The 12,071-nt window shown below is 62.7% G+C and overlaps 1 protein-coding gene across 4 annotated transcripts in view; it reads left to right on the plus strand.

The window, feature by feature from the left end:
• Positions 1–7,560, plus strand: part of PIGQ (phosphatidylinositol glycan anchor biosynthesis class Q) — a 13,323-nt gene extending 5,763 nt beyond the window's left edge. For 3 of the 4 annotated variants that reach the window (XM_040229474.1, XM_040229483.1, XM_040229493.1), the window contains 9 exons: positions 589–720; positions 800–920; positions 2,292–2,418; positions 2,618–2,771; positions 2,893–3,214; positions 3,571–3,651; positions 4,157–4,271; positions 5,511–5,572; positions 6,259–7,560. In XM_040229474.1, the coding sequence (XP_040085408.1) occupies positions 589–720; positions 800–920; positions 2,292–2,418; positions 2,618–2,771; positions 2,893–3,214; positions 3,571–3,651; positions 4,157–4,271; positions 5,511–5,572; positions 6,259–6,411 (1,267 nt within the window). In that variant the 3' untranslated portion in view covers positions 6,412–7,560. The remainder of the gene's footprint in view (positions 1–588; positions 721–799; positions 921–2,291; positions 2,419–2,617; positions 2,772–2,892; positions 3,215–3,570; positions 3,652–4,156; positions 4,272–5,510; positions 5,573–6,258) is intronic. The other variant, XM_040229504.1, reaches the window with a different exon arrangement.
• Positions 7,561–12,071: the final 4,511 nt, after the last annotated feature.

Here is a 12,071-nt window from a genome sequence, read left to right on the forward strand (position 1 = left end):
GGCCCTGAGCGTGCTCTCGTTCCCCCCGGGGCCCTGAGCGTGCTCTCCTTCCCCCCGGGGACCCTGAGCGTGCTCTCCTTCCCCCTGGGGCCCTGAGCGTGCTCCTTTGGTGGCCCTGCACTTGGCAGGTGCCCCCTTGGCCCCTCTGGTCAATAGCAGGGCTCTGGGTTGCCCTGGAGTCAGGCGCTGAGTTGCCATTGGACATTTTGTTCAACTTTGCTTGAGAACACACCCCCTCAACACCTGCAGGTCTGTGAAGTGTCTGGTGCTTCCTTTGCTGCGTGAGGGGTCAGTCTTGTTGCGCTTGATCCTTGACACGGTCGTCTGCCCAGCAGGTGCTCAGCTTCAGTGCCTGGAGTCAGCACCTCGTGTTCCCAGTTGATTGGAGCGACTGTGACCCCCGCTGGGCTACCCACTGGGGCCCTCCCCTGTGTCCACAGCCCACGGAGTTCAGCACTGTGGCCACGGGTGTTTGGGGCCACCAGGGCCTTTTTCCTCTGCACGTTGAGGGGTAGTGGCTGTGGCCGTGGCGGCCCCAACACCGGGAAACCTGAGGCCCCGAAGACCCATCCCCTCCGTCTCCCGCAGGGTGTTCCGGCCGTGGCCGCTGTCCTTCATCTGGAGCAAGCTGTCCACCTGCGAGCAGCTCAGGCACCGGCTGGACCAGCTCACGCTCGTCGTCAGTGCCCACAGGGCCGGGGGCCCCACCCAGCTGATGAGGTGCGGGCACTGCAGCCCCCAGCCCCCCGCTGACCCCCGCAGCTGCCCACATGCTCACGCCCGCTGAACCTGCTTCCAGGAAGGCCAACACTCTGGTCTCCGTGCTGCTCGACATGGCCCTGGGCCTTCTGCTGCTGTCCTGGCTGCACAGGAAGGACCGCTTCGCTCAGCTGGCTGAGGCGCTCGTCCCCGTGGCTGACGTGAGTTGGCGGGAGGGCCCCAGCTGCTCTCCAGCACCTGCTTCCCAGGGGCAGGGCGGGCCTTTCCTGGGAGCAGATTTCAGCGGGCCCACCTGGTCCCCTCACAGCCACTGTGTCCTGCGGAACCCGTGGAGCTGCGTAGACGTGGGCCCTGCAGCTAGGCCACCTTGCCGCTGCTGGCCTCGGCCTTCCCGTCCTGACGGTGGCTGTCTGGAGCCCCTTTCCAGGCTTCGCAGGGGCGCCGCCTGCCTGCCAGGCCCAGGTCCCGGCGCCCCGTGGCCCTGCTGTGCGCGGTCATTTCTGCTCTCCTGGCCATCAGCCCGGGCCTGTGCACAGTCAGCGGGTCAGCGTCACGGAGACCCTGTGCCCCCAGGCCACTCTCTGTGGCGCGCTCAGCCTCCCGCCTGTCCCTCACGCCGGTTCTGTGGCTCCTATGCTGAGGGCCAGAAGCCCCAGCCTCCTCTCTCAACCACAGCCGCCCACCCGCCCGCCCGCTGTCTGTCCACACCGGCTCTGAGCCCTCCTCCTCTCTACCGTCTCTGCACTTGTATCCGGAGCTTGTCCTTTTGCCTAGGGCAGCCCCTCAGCACTCCTCCCAGGCCTCTGGGGCCCTCTTGGCCCTGGGCGTGGTCAAGCCGCTGAGATCTGGCTGTAGCATCCCTGTGGGCTCAGCCACTCCTGCTATCATTAGTCTCCAGTCACAGGTGGACACTGGGCCTGCTGGTCGCCAGGACCCCACAGGGCAGGAGCCCACAGGCTGAGTCCTGTAGCTTCTAAGGGAGGCCTGGCCCAAGAGGGAGGAGGGGGATCTGGGGGCTGGGAGGGGGCTCGGCCACTCCACCCATTTCATCCCCGCTCTGCCTTTTGGCCAGTTTTATCCTAGGCCTCTTTTCTGCAGAATTGCTCAGAAATATAAATATTTAATTTAAAAATGAAAGCCTCTTCCTGCTGCCAAGTTCTTACCCTTTAAATATTAAATAAGCTCTATTTATAAAGAACATTCTGTTCCCTTCTCACTGCCCCAGACGCGGCAGAGGCTGTCACCCAGGGCTGGGAGAGGCCTGCGTGCAGGCGGGAGGGGCTGACAGACAGGGCAGGGACAGGGCGCCTGTGGCCCCCCCATGGGTGCCGAGGCTCAGGCCTGAGGGCCCGCCTGCCACGCTGGCACCGTGTTCTTCCTGGGGTGGCTGGGATGGGGGTCGGCTTACTCGCTCCTTGTGAAGCCCTGTGCCAGACCCTTACCCGTCGTCATTCTTCCCTCCGTGGGATCCTCCAGCCACCCTGCCCCTGCCCAGCTCGTGGGGGGCTTGACCCCCCAGGCTCGTGTAGGGTCCCCAGGCAGGTCACCGGGTGACACCCCCATCCTTGCAGCGTGTGGCCGAGGAGCTCCAGCATCTGCTGCAGTGGTTGATGGGCGCGCCCGCCGGGCTCAAGATGAACCGGGCGCTGGACCAGGTGCTGGGCCGCTTCTTCCTGTACCACATCCACCTGTGGATCAGTGAGTGCCCGCCAGCCCCGAAGTGCATGCCCCGGGGACAGAGGCCCGGCCGAGGGGGAATGGGGGCCCTTGGCCTCTGCTTCCTGTCGGCCCAGCACCCTGTGTGTGAAGCTGGGCCACACCTTGGGCAGCCATCCTCAGGGAAGACTGGGGGCTGCCGGACCCCGGGCGCCCCTCAAGGCTGACCCCGTCCCACCAGGCTACATCCACCTCATGGCCCCCTTCATCGAGCACATCCTGTGGCACGTGGGTCTCTCGGCCTGTCTGGGCTTGACAGTTGCCCTGTCCATCCTGTCGGACATCGTTTCCCTTCTCACCTTCCACATCTACTGCTTCTACGTCTACGGCGCCAGGTGGGTGTGCCCCTCCCCCCCACCGCGGGCTGGCACGTGCAGCCCTGGGCCCTGGGCACAGACAGGCTCCCGGGCCGGGGAGGCATGGGGCGGCCCCCACCCTGACGGCAGTGGTCTGCAGGCTCTACTGCCTGAAGATCCACGGCCTATCCTCGCTGTGGCGCCTGTTCCGAGGGAAGAAATGGAACGTCCTGCGCCAGCGTGTGGACTCCTGCTCCTACGACCTGGACCAGGTACCTGCTCCGTCCATCCGGCCTTCGGCCTGCACCGGCCCGTGCAGGGGCTCAGGCATCAGAAGGGGCAGCCTCGCTCCTGCTCCACAGGCCCCAGAGGTGCAGGGAGCTGCAAGGGGCAGGGTGTACACGGGGCCACGATGGGCCAGAACTCGCCACAGGCAGGGACAGACCCTGGTCCGGCAGGCTGCAGGGCAGCAGGCACTGGAGGTGGGTGTGCATGGGGCCTGGGTTGTCCTGGTAGCTTGTCCACACCTGCCACGGGGACCCTGAGTGCTGCCCTTCAGGGTGTTCTTTTCCTGACTAATTTTCACCCCCCTCCTGTCTAGTGTATGGGCTGCACACCTCTCAGCTGGTCCTGCCTCTACCCATTCTCCGCCCTTGTGTCACCCGGTCTGGAGGGCAGGCGTCCCTCCCAGGACTGGGGAGGGCTGTCCCGAGTGGCGTCAGGCAGCGGCCAGCGCTCCATCTCTGGACTCGCAGAGGGGCTGTGGTCAGTGCAGGTGGGGGCGCCCCCAGTGTGGGGCTCTTGCTGCTGCTGATGCTGGCGTCCTTTCTCCTCGTAGCTGTTCATTGGGACCTTGCTCTTCACCATCCTGATTTTCCTACTGCCCACCACAGCCCTGTACTACCTGGTGTTCACCCTGGTGAGCCAAGCGCCGCGTCCGGGGCCCTGGCCCACAGTGCGCAGAGTGGTGACTGCTGGCTCTGCCTGCCAGCAGGCAGCTGTGGGCAGACCACCCACCCGTGCCAGCCACAACAGAGGGTGGCTGTTCTGGACTCTGTACTGGGGCCTGGAGCGGGCAGGGGTCCACCCTGGGGGGTACCATCCCCTACCACCCTGGGACATGCCACTGGATGCATGGAGGGCAGGGCTCTCTGTGGTGCGGGGGGGCCGGAGTGTGGCCAGCAGGAGAGGCGTGGTACCCAGGTAGCTGGGCCGAGGGGCCAGGGGCGTGTGTCCCTGGATTGGAGTGCCCCGTCTTCTGACCGAGCGGGAGGGGGTTTCCTGTCTCCTGTGCTCAGGCCTCAGGTTCAGGGCTGGGCCCCTGCCCGCCCCGGGGACCTGTCAGGCCACTCGGCTCAGGCGTGTACAGCGTGGCTCTGGCCACGGTCCCAGGCCCAAGGCCCTGAGCACTGTCTGTGCCGCAGCTCCGGCTCCTGGTGGTCACTGTGCAGGGCCTGGTCCATCTGCTCGTGGACCTCATCAACTCGCTGCCGCTGTACTCGCTTGGCCTCCGGCTGTGCCGGCCCTACAGGCTTGCGGGTAGGTCTGCATGCTGGCTAGGGAGCACGCCCGGGGCCCTGGAAGCCGCGGTGTGTGCAGCGAGCGGGCAGGGAGCACGGGGTCCTGGTTCTGGGGCGTGAGCTGCAGGGGGAGCCCCACCTTCAGGTTCAGAGGCCACAGGCACAGCCCTCCTGTCTCCTGAGCCTTTCTTGGGATGAGTGTGCAGTTTGCTCGGAAGCGTGCCTGCAGTGTAGTGTGGGCAGTGCCTGTGTGTGGCTCAGAAGAGAGATGTGTCCCCTGTGGCTGTGAGGCTGTGTGCCTGCTGGCATCCCTCCACTGGGGGCTGACCCCCCAGAAGACTTCTGCCTGCTGGGGCCATGCTGGCCAGCCCAGCCACCCCTGCTGGCCCCCCTGCAGGCAGAGGCCCCCGTCTGCACGCTGACACCAGCCACAGGTTGGCCAGATGCCCCTGACGGGAGGCCGTCCCCACTGCAGGCCTAGGGAGTCCCAACCCGACTGGTCAGAGTTGTGGTCCAGCCTACCCAGTGCAGGGTCTTTGAACAGTTGCGGAACCTGGGGGTTCCTGGCGTGGTCCCCGGGTGACCAGTGTGCCCAGGAGGCCCTGGGCTGGTTTGCAGCCAGCAGCTTGGCCCATCCCAGAGCTCGTGGTGGCTGCTCGCAGTCAGTGTGGAGTCAGGAGACACGAATGTGCGTGTTTGCGGGCTTTGGGCCTTGAGTCTGCCCACCAGATGTCCTCAAACCCTCTTTCCAAGAGCTTCCTCCGCTGACCCCCAGTGGCCCAGGCTCCCTCAGCCCCCACTATACCTCAGCTCCTGGACCCGGCACCTCCCTGGCCCCGCCCGCGCTCAGGCCTGCACGGTCCGTCTCCTCTCCACTGCATTGCCTTGGGGCCTCTTCATCAATTGATAATTAGCTCCTGTTTCTCCTTTTAAGAACCTTCCGCCTTGGGGATCCCCAGGCGAGGGAGCCTACACTGCAGGCCAGAGTGTGGTGGGTCCCCGAGTCAGCCGCGCTGGAAGGCACTGCGATGAGCAGGGTTCCCACCCCCCAGCAGGTGCCGTGTCCACTCTAGGAAACCCCTGCCCTGCTCACAGAACAGCACAGCTTGCTGGCTCTTCCCTGTCTGCAGACCCTGGGCTTTGGTCTCAGTGCGGTTCCGCCGGAGCTCTGGTGAGGGGCACTGCCCACAGCTGGCAGCCCTCCGAGGGGCGCACTGTGGGGGCTGCCCTCCCTCACCGGGCCTCGCTCTCCTTGCAGCCGGCGTGAAATTCCAGGTCCTGGAGCACGAGGCCGGCCGGCCCCTGCGCCTCCTTATGCAGGTAAGGCCTCCCCGCGGCCCTTGCGTTGCTGCCCTTGGACAGGCGCCCTGCCCACTGTGAGGCCCCCTGTTCTGGGGCATGTTCTCTGCCCCGCTGGTGGGGGGCCTCAGGGGTCCCAGGGAGACTCCCCTGCCCCCAAGGCCTTTGGGCACCATGATGCCCCCTCTGCCTGAGCCCTCCCCCAGCGTGGAATCCCTGTGGTGTGCCAGACACCATGGGGCACCCAGGTTCCGCCTGCTGGGCCCTGCGTCCCTGTGTCCTGCCCTGGGCCGAGGCTCCATCTCCAGGCAGGATAGCAGAGACTTGGCACAGGCTGGCCCTGTTGTGTTGGGGCCTGTCCCGCTGGGGCCGTGGGCCAGTTGCCAGAGGCGCAGAAGCAGCCAGGCTGGCCCGAGAGGCGAGTTCAGAGGCTAAGGAGCCTGTGTGGTTTTCTGGGGAGGCTCCTACAAGCCGAGCGAGTCCTGGAGTGGGGGGTTGGCCCCCGCAGGCAGGCCAGAGCAGAGCACTGCTGACTGAGGCCCAGGCCTGCTTCCCGAGCTGCCTGCCCTGACCCGTGTGCCCCAGCGAGAGCGTGTCTGGCTCGGAGCCGGCCCTGCCCTACGGTTGTCCAGCCCAGGGACCCTGGAGAGGGAGTCCCAGTGGGGTGGGGGCCACGTCCCGGCTGATCGCTGCCCTTGTGCTTCCAGATAAATCCCCTGCCCTTCAGCCATGTGGTGCGCATCTACCGTCTCCCCAGCTGTGGCTGCCACCCCAAGCACTCCTGGGGTTCCCTGTGCCGCAAGCTGTTCTTTGGAGAGCTCATCTACCCCTGGAGGCAGAGAGGGGACAAGCAGGACTGAGGCCCGGCCCCTGGCCCACCTCGCACCGCCATCTGCCAGGTGTCAGGGCGGCACACACCTCTTGCTGCCCCTGGTTGTCGGGGCCTCTCCAGGCCCTGCCCGTCGCATCTCCGCCCGACTCCGGTCCTGGGGGTGTTGAGGAGGGGGACGCGCGTGGTCAGCCAGGCCAGTGCCCAGCTTCAGCACCATCAGCTCTGCCTCGGGGCCCCCTGCTGACCTGTTGTGACGGCACAGTTCACCTGGTCCCACCTGCCCCTGGGCCTGCCCCAGACCCGGACGGGTGTGCAGAGCCCTGCCTCTGCCCACTTTGCCCGTTCCCAGTGGGATGGGCCGGCAGATCTTCCTGGCTGCTCCCCTGCACCCCACCCTGTCATGGGTAGGGGGGCCCTTCCCAGGGTGCACTCAAGTAACCTCGAGACTCTGTCCCCCAAGGGTCTCCTTCCCTGGGGGCTGCCCCCTGGGGTCCCCAGTGCCTTCCAGCTTGTCTCAGTTGGGGAAGCCAGCCAGTCTGGGGCTCCAAGCCGCTGCCAACCCCCAGCCCGGTCCAGTGGTTCCAGGAAGCTGGGCAGCAGCACCCCTGGCACCAAGTCACACAGGGCTTCCTGTCGACGCTCTGGGGAGACTGTTCTGCAGCAGGAGCTACCCACCGACCTCTGAGTGTCTCTCAGTGAAGCCAGGCCACAGCGGGTGCCCCTGCTGGCAGCAGGGACCCGGCCACCTGGCTGCCCGTTCCCACCCTACTCCCTGCAGGAACAGGCTTGTTGGCTATATCTTCCATCCTGACACTGGCCTGTGGCAGGGGCAGGCAGCCCCCAGGCAGGGGTCCCAGAGCTGGTCTGTACCTGCCTGGCAGCCACAGGCACTATCTGGGTGTGGGTGTGAGCCCAGAGTCCTGGGGGCGGGGGCCCTCAAGAGGCGGTGGCGTCAGGTACAGCCTGTCATCGTGAAGGTGGAGACGTGCGTGCAGCAGGTGGTGGGGCTGTGCCCCTGTCCACCCAGGCACTCGGGACTGCCCACCTGACACCCATGCTCCCCCACTGGGGGCTACAGTGGGGAGGCCTGGGCATCCCCACAGCCCAGGGTCAGGAAGGTGGGTTCTGGCTCTGTCTTTTCTGCTGAGACAATAAAGCCTCCGATGTGCTTGGAGTGTGCCACTGTGCCTTCATCAGCACTTGAGCAATGGGTCTGGGGAGGTGCCCCTTCTCCTGGGGCGGGAGCCCCCACTCTCTGTCCTGGATGATGACCAAGCTGGGGGGCAGTGGGCACTCTGCAGGCCTCTGCAGATCTGGGGGCTGGGTGTGTAGCCCCTTGAAGATGTCCTGGCGTGGATGGACGGACCCAGGGCCACTTGCTTTCTAGTTTGGGCCTTGCCCTGGTGTGAGGGGCTCCCAGAGCAGGACACAGGCGCAGGGTACAGACCTCTGGGTGAGTGAGAAGCTCTGATAAGCGTGTTGTTGCCTGAGACCTGGGACTCCACACACGGAAGGGGTACTTCCTGACGGACTCTTCCGTCCTGCAGCCTCCAGGGCCCGCGGGTGGCTGCTCTGAGCCTGCTATCCCGGCTGTGGGGGAAAGGGCAGAAGCCTGAAGAGGCCACTTGGCAACTTCCAGGCCAGCCTGTCCACCGGGGTCAGCAGAGGACCCACGTGGGGCCTGGCGGGCAGGACCACACCCCACGTTCTGCCGAGAAGGGTCTCCACCTTCAGAAACAGCACCCGGGGCCTGCCTCACCTGCTGAATTCTCCCCCGCTCCACTCAGCCTGCTGGGCAGCGGTAGCCACGTTCCCGGCCTTGTCAGGCAGCTGTCACTTGTTCCGGGTACAGGACTGCCTGCCCGTCTCCCAAGGGCCAGGCCTGGCCCCAGAGCCAGCAGAGGGAACAGTGGCCCCTGGCAGCCACTGAGACACGCCACCTGCACGTCCCAGCCGCTCCCATCCTGTCTGGCCTCTGGATTTGTATGGCTTCCATCAGTGGCCCCCAGCCCAGCCCAGGGCTCTGACTGCCCCACCACGCTGACCTGGTAGGGCTTTGTGCTGCATACAGCTCCGGCTGCCCTGAGAAGTGGACAATTCCCCTTTCATCTGGGGCCGCTTACCTCCCCAACAGGTCTTCACGGCCGCCCACAGAGGAGGGCCCGGTGCTCTTCTGCAGCAGAGATGGGCTCAGAGAGGGCCGGCCGGCTGCTGAAGCAGGCAGCCTGAGGCCCACGGCACGCTCCCGCTGTGACTTCTCACCAGGAGACAGCCGGCACGCCACTTCGCGCCCTTCACCAGATCCCTGTGGCTACTGGCTTGCTGCGGCCGCTTTGTTGAGCTCATACTCTGGTCATCAGTTGCCCCTAACTGTGCCCTGAAAGGCCCAGTGTGCCTCCTGTCTTGTGGGGCCAAGGCCTGACCTTTGTACCCAGGGCACAGTGAGGGAAGGGGCGACTTGAGAGGGGCGGGGCCACCGCTTCCCCCGCTACGTGGGGTTCGCTGGTCTTCCTGGGCTTCAGCTCCTGTGCTCTTGGTGGGGACAGGCACCATGCCACTGTGACCTCAGGCATTACCCTGGGAGGAACACCGAGTCTGCCCATCCCTGTGAAGTCAGCCTGACACACCAGGGCCGCCTCTGCAAGCTGCTGTCCCTTCCACGTGACAGTGACCAGTACAGAGATACTGCGGCCCCCTGTTCTGTCCCTCCTCCCGCTCTGGCCCACTGGTTGCAGCGTCCCCTGCTGGTTCTTGCTGGGCGTGCACATGCTCCCGCGCCTTCCACCTGAGGCACTTCAGTGGGGCCTCTCTTGGCAGCAGGCGCGGGCCCAGGGTTGGAGGCTGAGTAACCAGCGGGCCAGTTACTCAGTCACTTCAGTGACTCGCCAGTCATTTGTGTGGCTCACCCCATGGGTGGACTACTCAGGCCCTACTCAGTGGGGAGGGGGAGACGCCCCAGACCACTTCTTTGTTCCCCCTCTCTGGATAGAGGCTGGGTCTGGGGGTCTGGCCCCAGCCAGTGGATGGGGAAACTTCAGGGGACACCATCAGGCTCTTCCGAGGGGCCCAGAGTGACCCTTGACCACCCAGTGCCTGAGTGCCTTGTGGGGCTGACCCAGGACTTGTGAGCGGAGGGCTGTTCTGGGCTGCTGTGTTCTTAGCCTCAGGCTCCTCAAAGGTCATCCCTGCAAAGGCATGAGCTACGTGGAGGCCAGCTCCTCCACCCACAGGGCCTGCTGGGCTCAGGGAAGGGCACCCCTCCACCATCCCTTGTCTGGGCCCCCCAGCTCCAGACCCTGTGGGTTCTTGCTAAGCCCTTCTGCCCTGGGGCCGGGAGGTCAGAGGCCAGAGAGGACAGTGGCGCTGGAAACTGCTAAGTCTGCAGGACCGGAGGCACCTGCGAGAATGCTGCGTCTTTCTCCCAGGACTGGACTCCGCGGACAGGTCTCGGGTGGCCGCACCTGCTACATGGGCTCTGGTAAGGACCCAGTGGCCTTGCTCTGTCCTGGGTAATGGAGAACCAGGGAACAGGGGCCCCCAGTCCTGAGGTACAAAGGGTGGTTTTGACTTAAAATTCTCTTCAAAGTGGGATAACAGTTTCTCACCCACCATCCCTTCCAAGCAGCCACAGACTCCGAGAAAGAAATGTCACCACCAGTGAGGAGTGACTTCCGAGCAGGGAGAAGGCAAGGCCAGGAAGAAGTGGGCTCCAAGGTTGGTGCAGTGACCTCTGCAGGAGAGGCTTGGCTTGGCTGTGGCTCTCTAGCCCCGCCAGCTGAGGACTAACGAGACTCCACCCACAGGCTGGTGTTTCTGTGAACAGTGTTGTGGGAGGATGTGCCCTGTCTTGGCATGCTGGCGGCCCCGTCTGGCATGGGCCAGCATCCAGGCTATGGCTGCTCTGTGGATTATGAGTGAACCGGATGGCCCTGCTCACCCCTCTGCCCATGAGTGCCCCAGAGCTAGGAGGGTACCAAGAGCCTCTCTCTGCAGGCAGGTGAGAAAGGGCCCGGTGCTCACCAGGTGCTGTGCACCCCAAAGAGCGACCAGGCCTCCTTAGGAGGCCTCCCCCGTGCCCCACCAAAGTGAAATGGCAGAGTCCACACGGCTAACTGCTCACTGCAGGTTATCTGCAGCTTGTGGGGGGTGGTCACTCAGTTGTGCCCCTGCCATGCAGAGGTCTGCTCCCTGTGAAGACCACTAGCTGCTGGAGAATGGCCCGGGCTCGGTGACCCGCTAGGAAGAGTTCCTGGTGGCCTCTTGCTCGCCTCCTGGGCACGTGCCAGTTGAGCTGTCCTCGAGGCCTAGTTGCTGTGCTGGCGTGCTTGTTCCCTCTGCATGCTGTCTTTTTAGGGAGCCCCAACGAATGTGGCCTCTGCCAGTTCGGGTCCTTTTCATTGACTTATTGTTTTCAATGTCTTTATTAAGCCATACTTTACATATTACAAAATTCACCCATTTCAAATGTACAATTTTTGAGTTTTACAAAATTATCTGTATTTGGCCACACTGGATCTTAGTTGTAGCGTGTGGGACCTAGTTCCCTGACCAGGGATCGAACCCAGGCCCTCTGCATTGGAGCACAGAGTCCTTGTCACTGGACCACTAGGGAAGTCCCTACAGTCACTGGATTTTTAATAGCTTTACCAAGTAGTATAACCATCACCACTGTTAGAACATTTTCATCATCCCAAAGAGATGTTGTGCCCAGTAAGCAGGCACTCACCGTTTCCCTTCCCCTAGGTCCTGGCAACCACTGATTACTTTCTGTGGACTTGCCTATTCTGGATGTTTCATATAAATGTACTAGGCATTAGCACTTTATTCCTTTTTACGAATGAAAATCTGTTGTTTGGATACGCCACGTCTTGTTTATCTGTTGATTTGCTGATGGACATTTGAGTTGTTTCCACCTTTTGGTTAGTGTGAGTAATGTTACTGTGAGTAATGTTGCTGTGAACAGTCATACGCTAGTTTTTGTATAAGAGTATGTTTACATTTCTCTAGGAGAGGAATTACTGCACTGTGGGAAAACTTGGCTTAAAGCTCAACATTCAGAAAACGAAGATCATGGCATCTGGTCCCATCACTTCATGGGAAATACATGGGGAAACAGTGGAAACAGTGTCAGACTTTATTTTTTTGGCCTCCAAAATCACTGTAGATGGTGACTGCAGCCATGAAATTAAAAGAAGCTTACTCCTTGGAAGAAAAGTTATGACCAACCTAGATAGCATATTGAAAAGCAAAGACATTACTTTGCCAACAAAGGTCCTCTAGTCAAGGCTATGGTTTTTCCAGTGGTCATGTATGGATGTGAGAGTTGGACTGTGAAGAAAGCTGAGTGCCGAAGAATTGATGCTTTTGAACTGTGGTGTTGGAGACTCTTGAGAGTCCCTTGGACTGCAAGGAGATCCAACCAGTCCATTCTGAAGATCAGCCCTGGGATTTCTTTGGAAGGAATGATGCTAAAGCTGAAACTCCAGTACTTTGGCCACCTCATGCGAAGAGTTGACTCATTGGAAAAGACTCTGATGCTGGGAGGGATTGGGGGCAGGAGGAGAAGGGGATGACAGGGGATGAGATGGCTGAATGGCATCACTGACTCGATGGATATGAGTCTGAGTGAACTCCGGGAGATGGTGATGGACAAGGAGGCCTGGTGTGCTGCGATTCATGGGATCACAA

This window comes from Oryx dammah, unplaced genomic scaffold, assembly GCF_014754425.2.
Source record: "Oryx dammah isolate SB20612 unplaced genomic scaffold, SCBI_Odam_1.1 HiC_scaffold_2, whole genome shotgun sequence".
NCBI lineage: Eukaryota > Metazoa > Chordata > Mammalia > Artiodactyla > Bovidae > Oryx > Oryx dammah.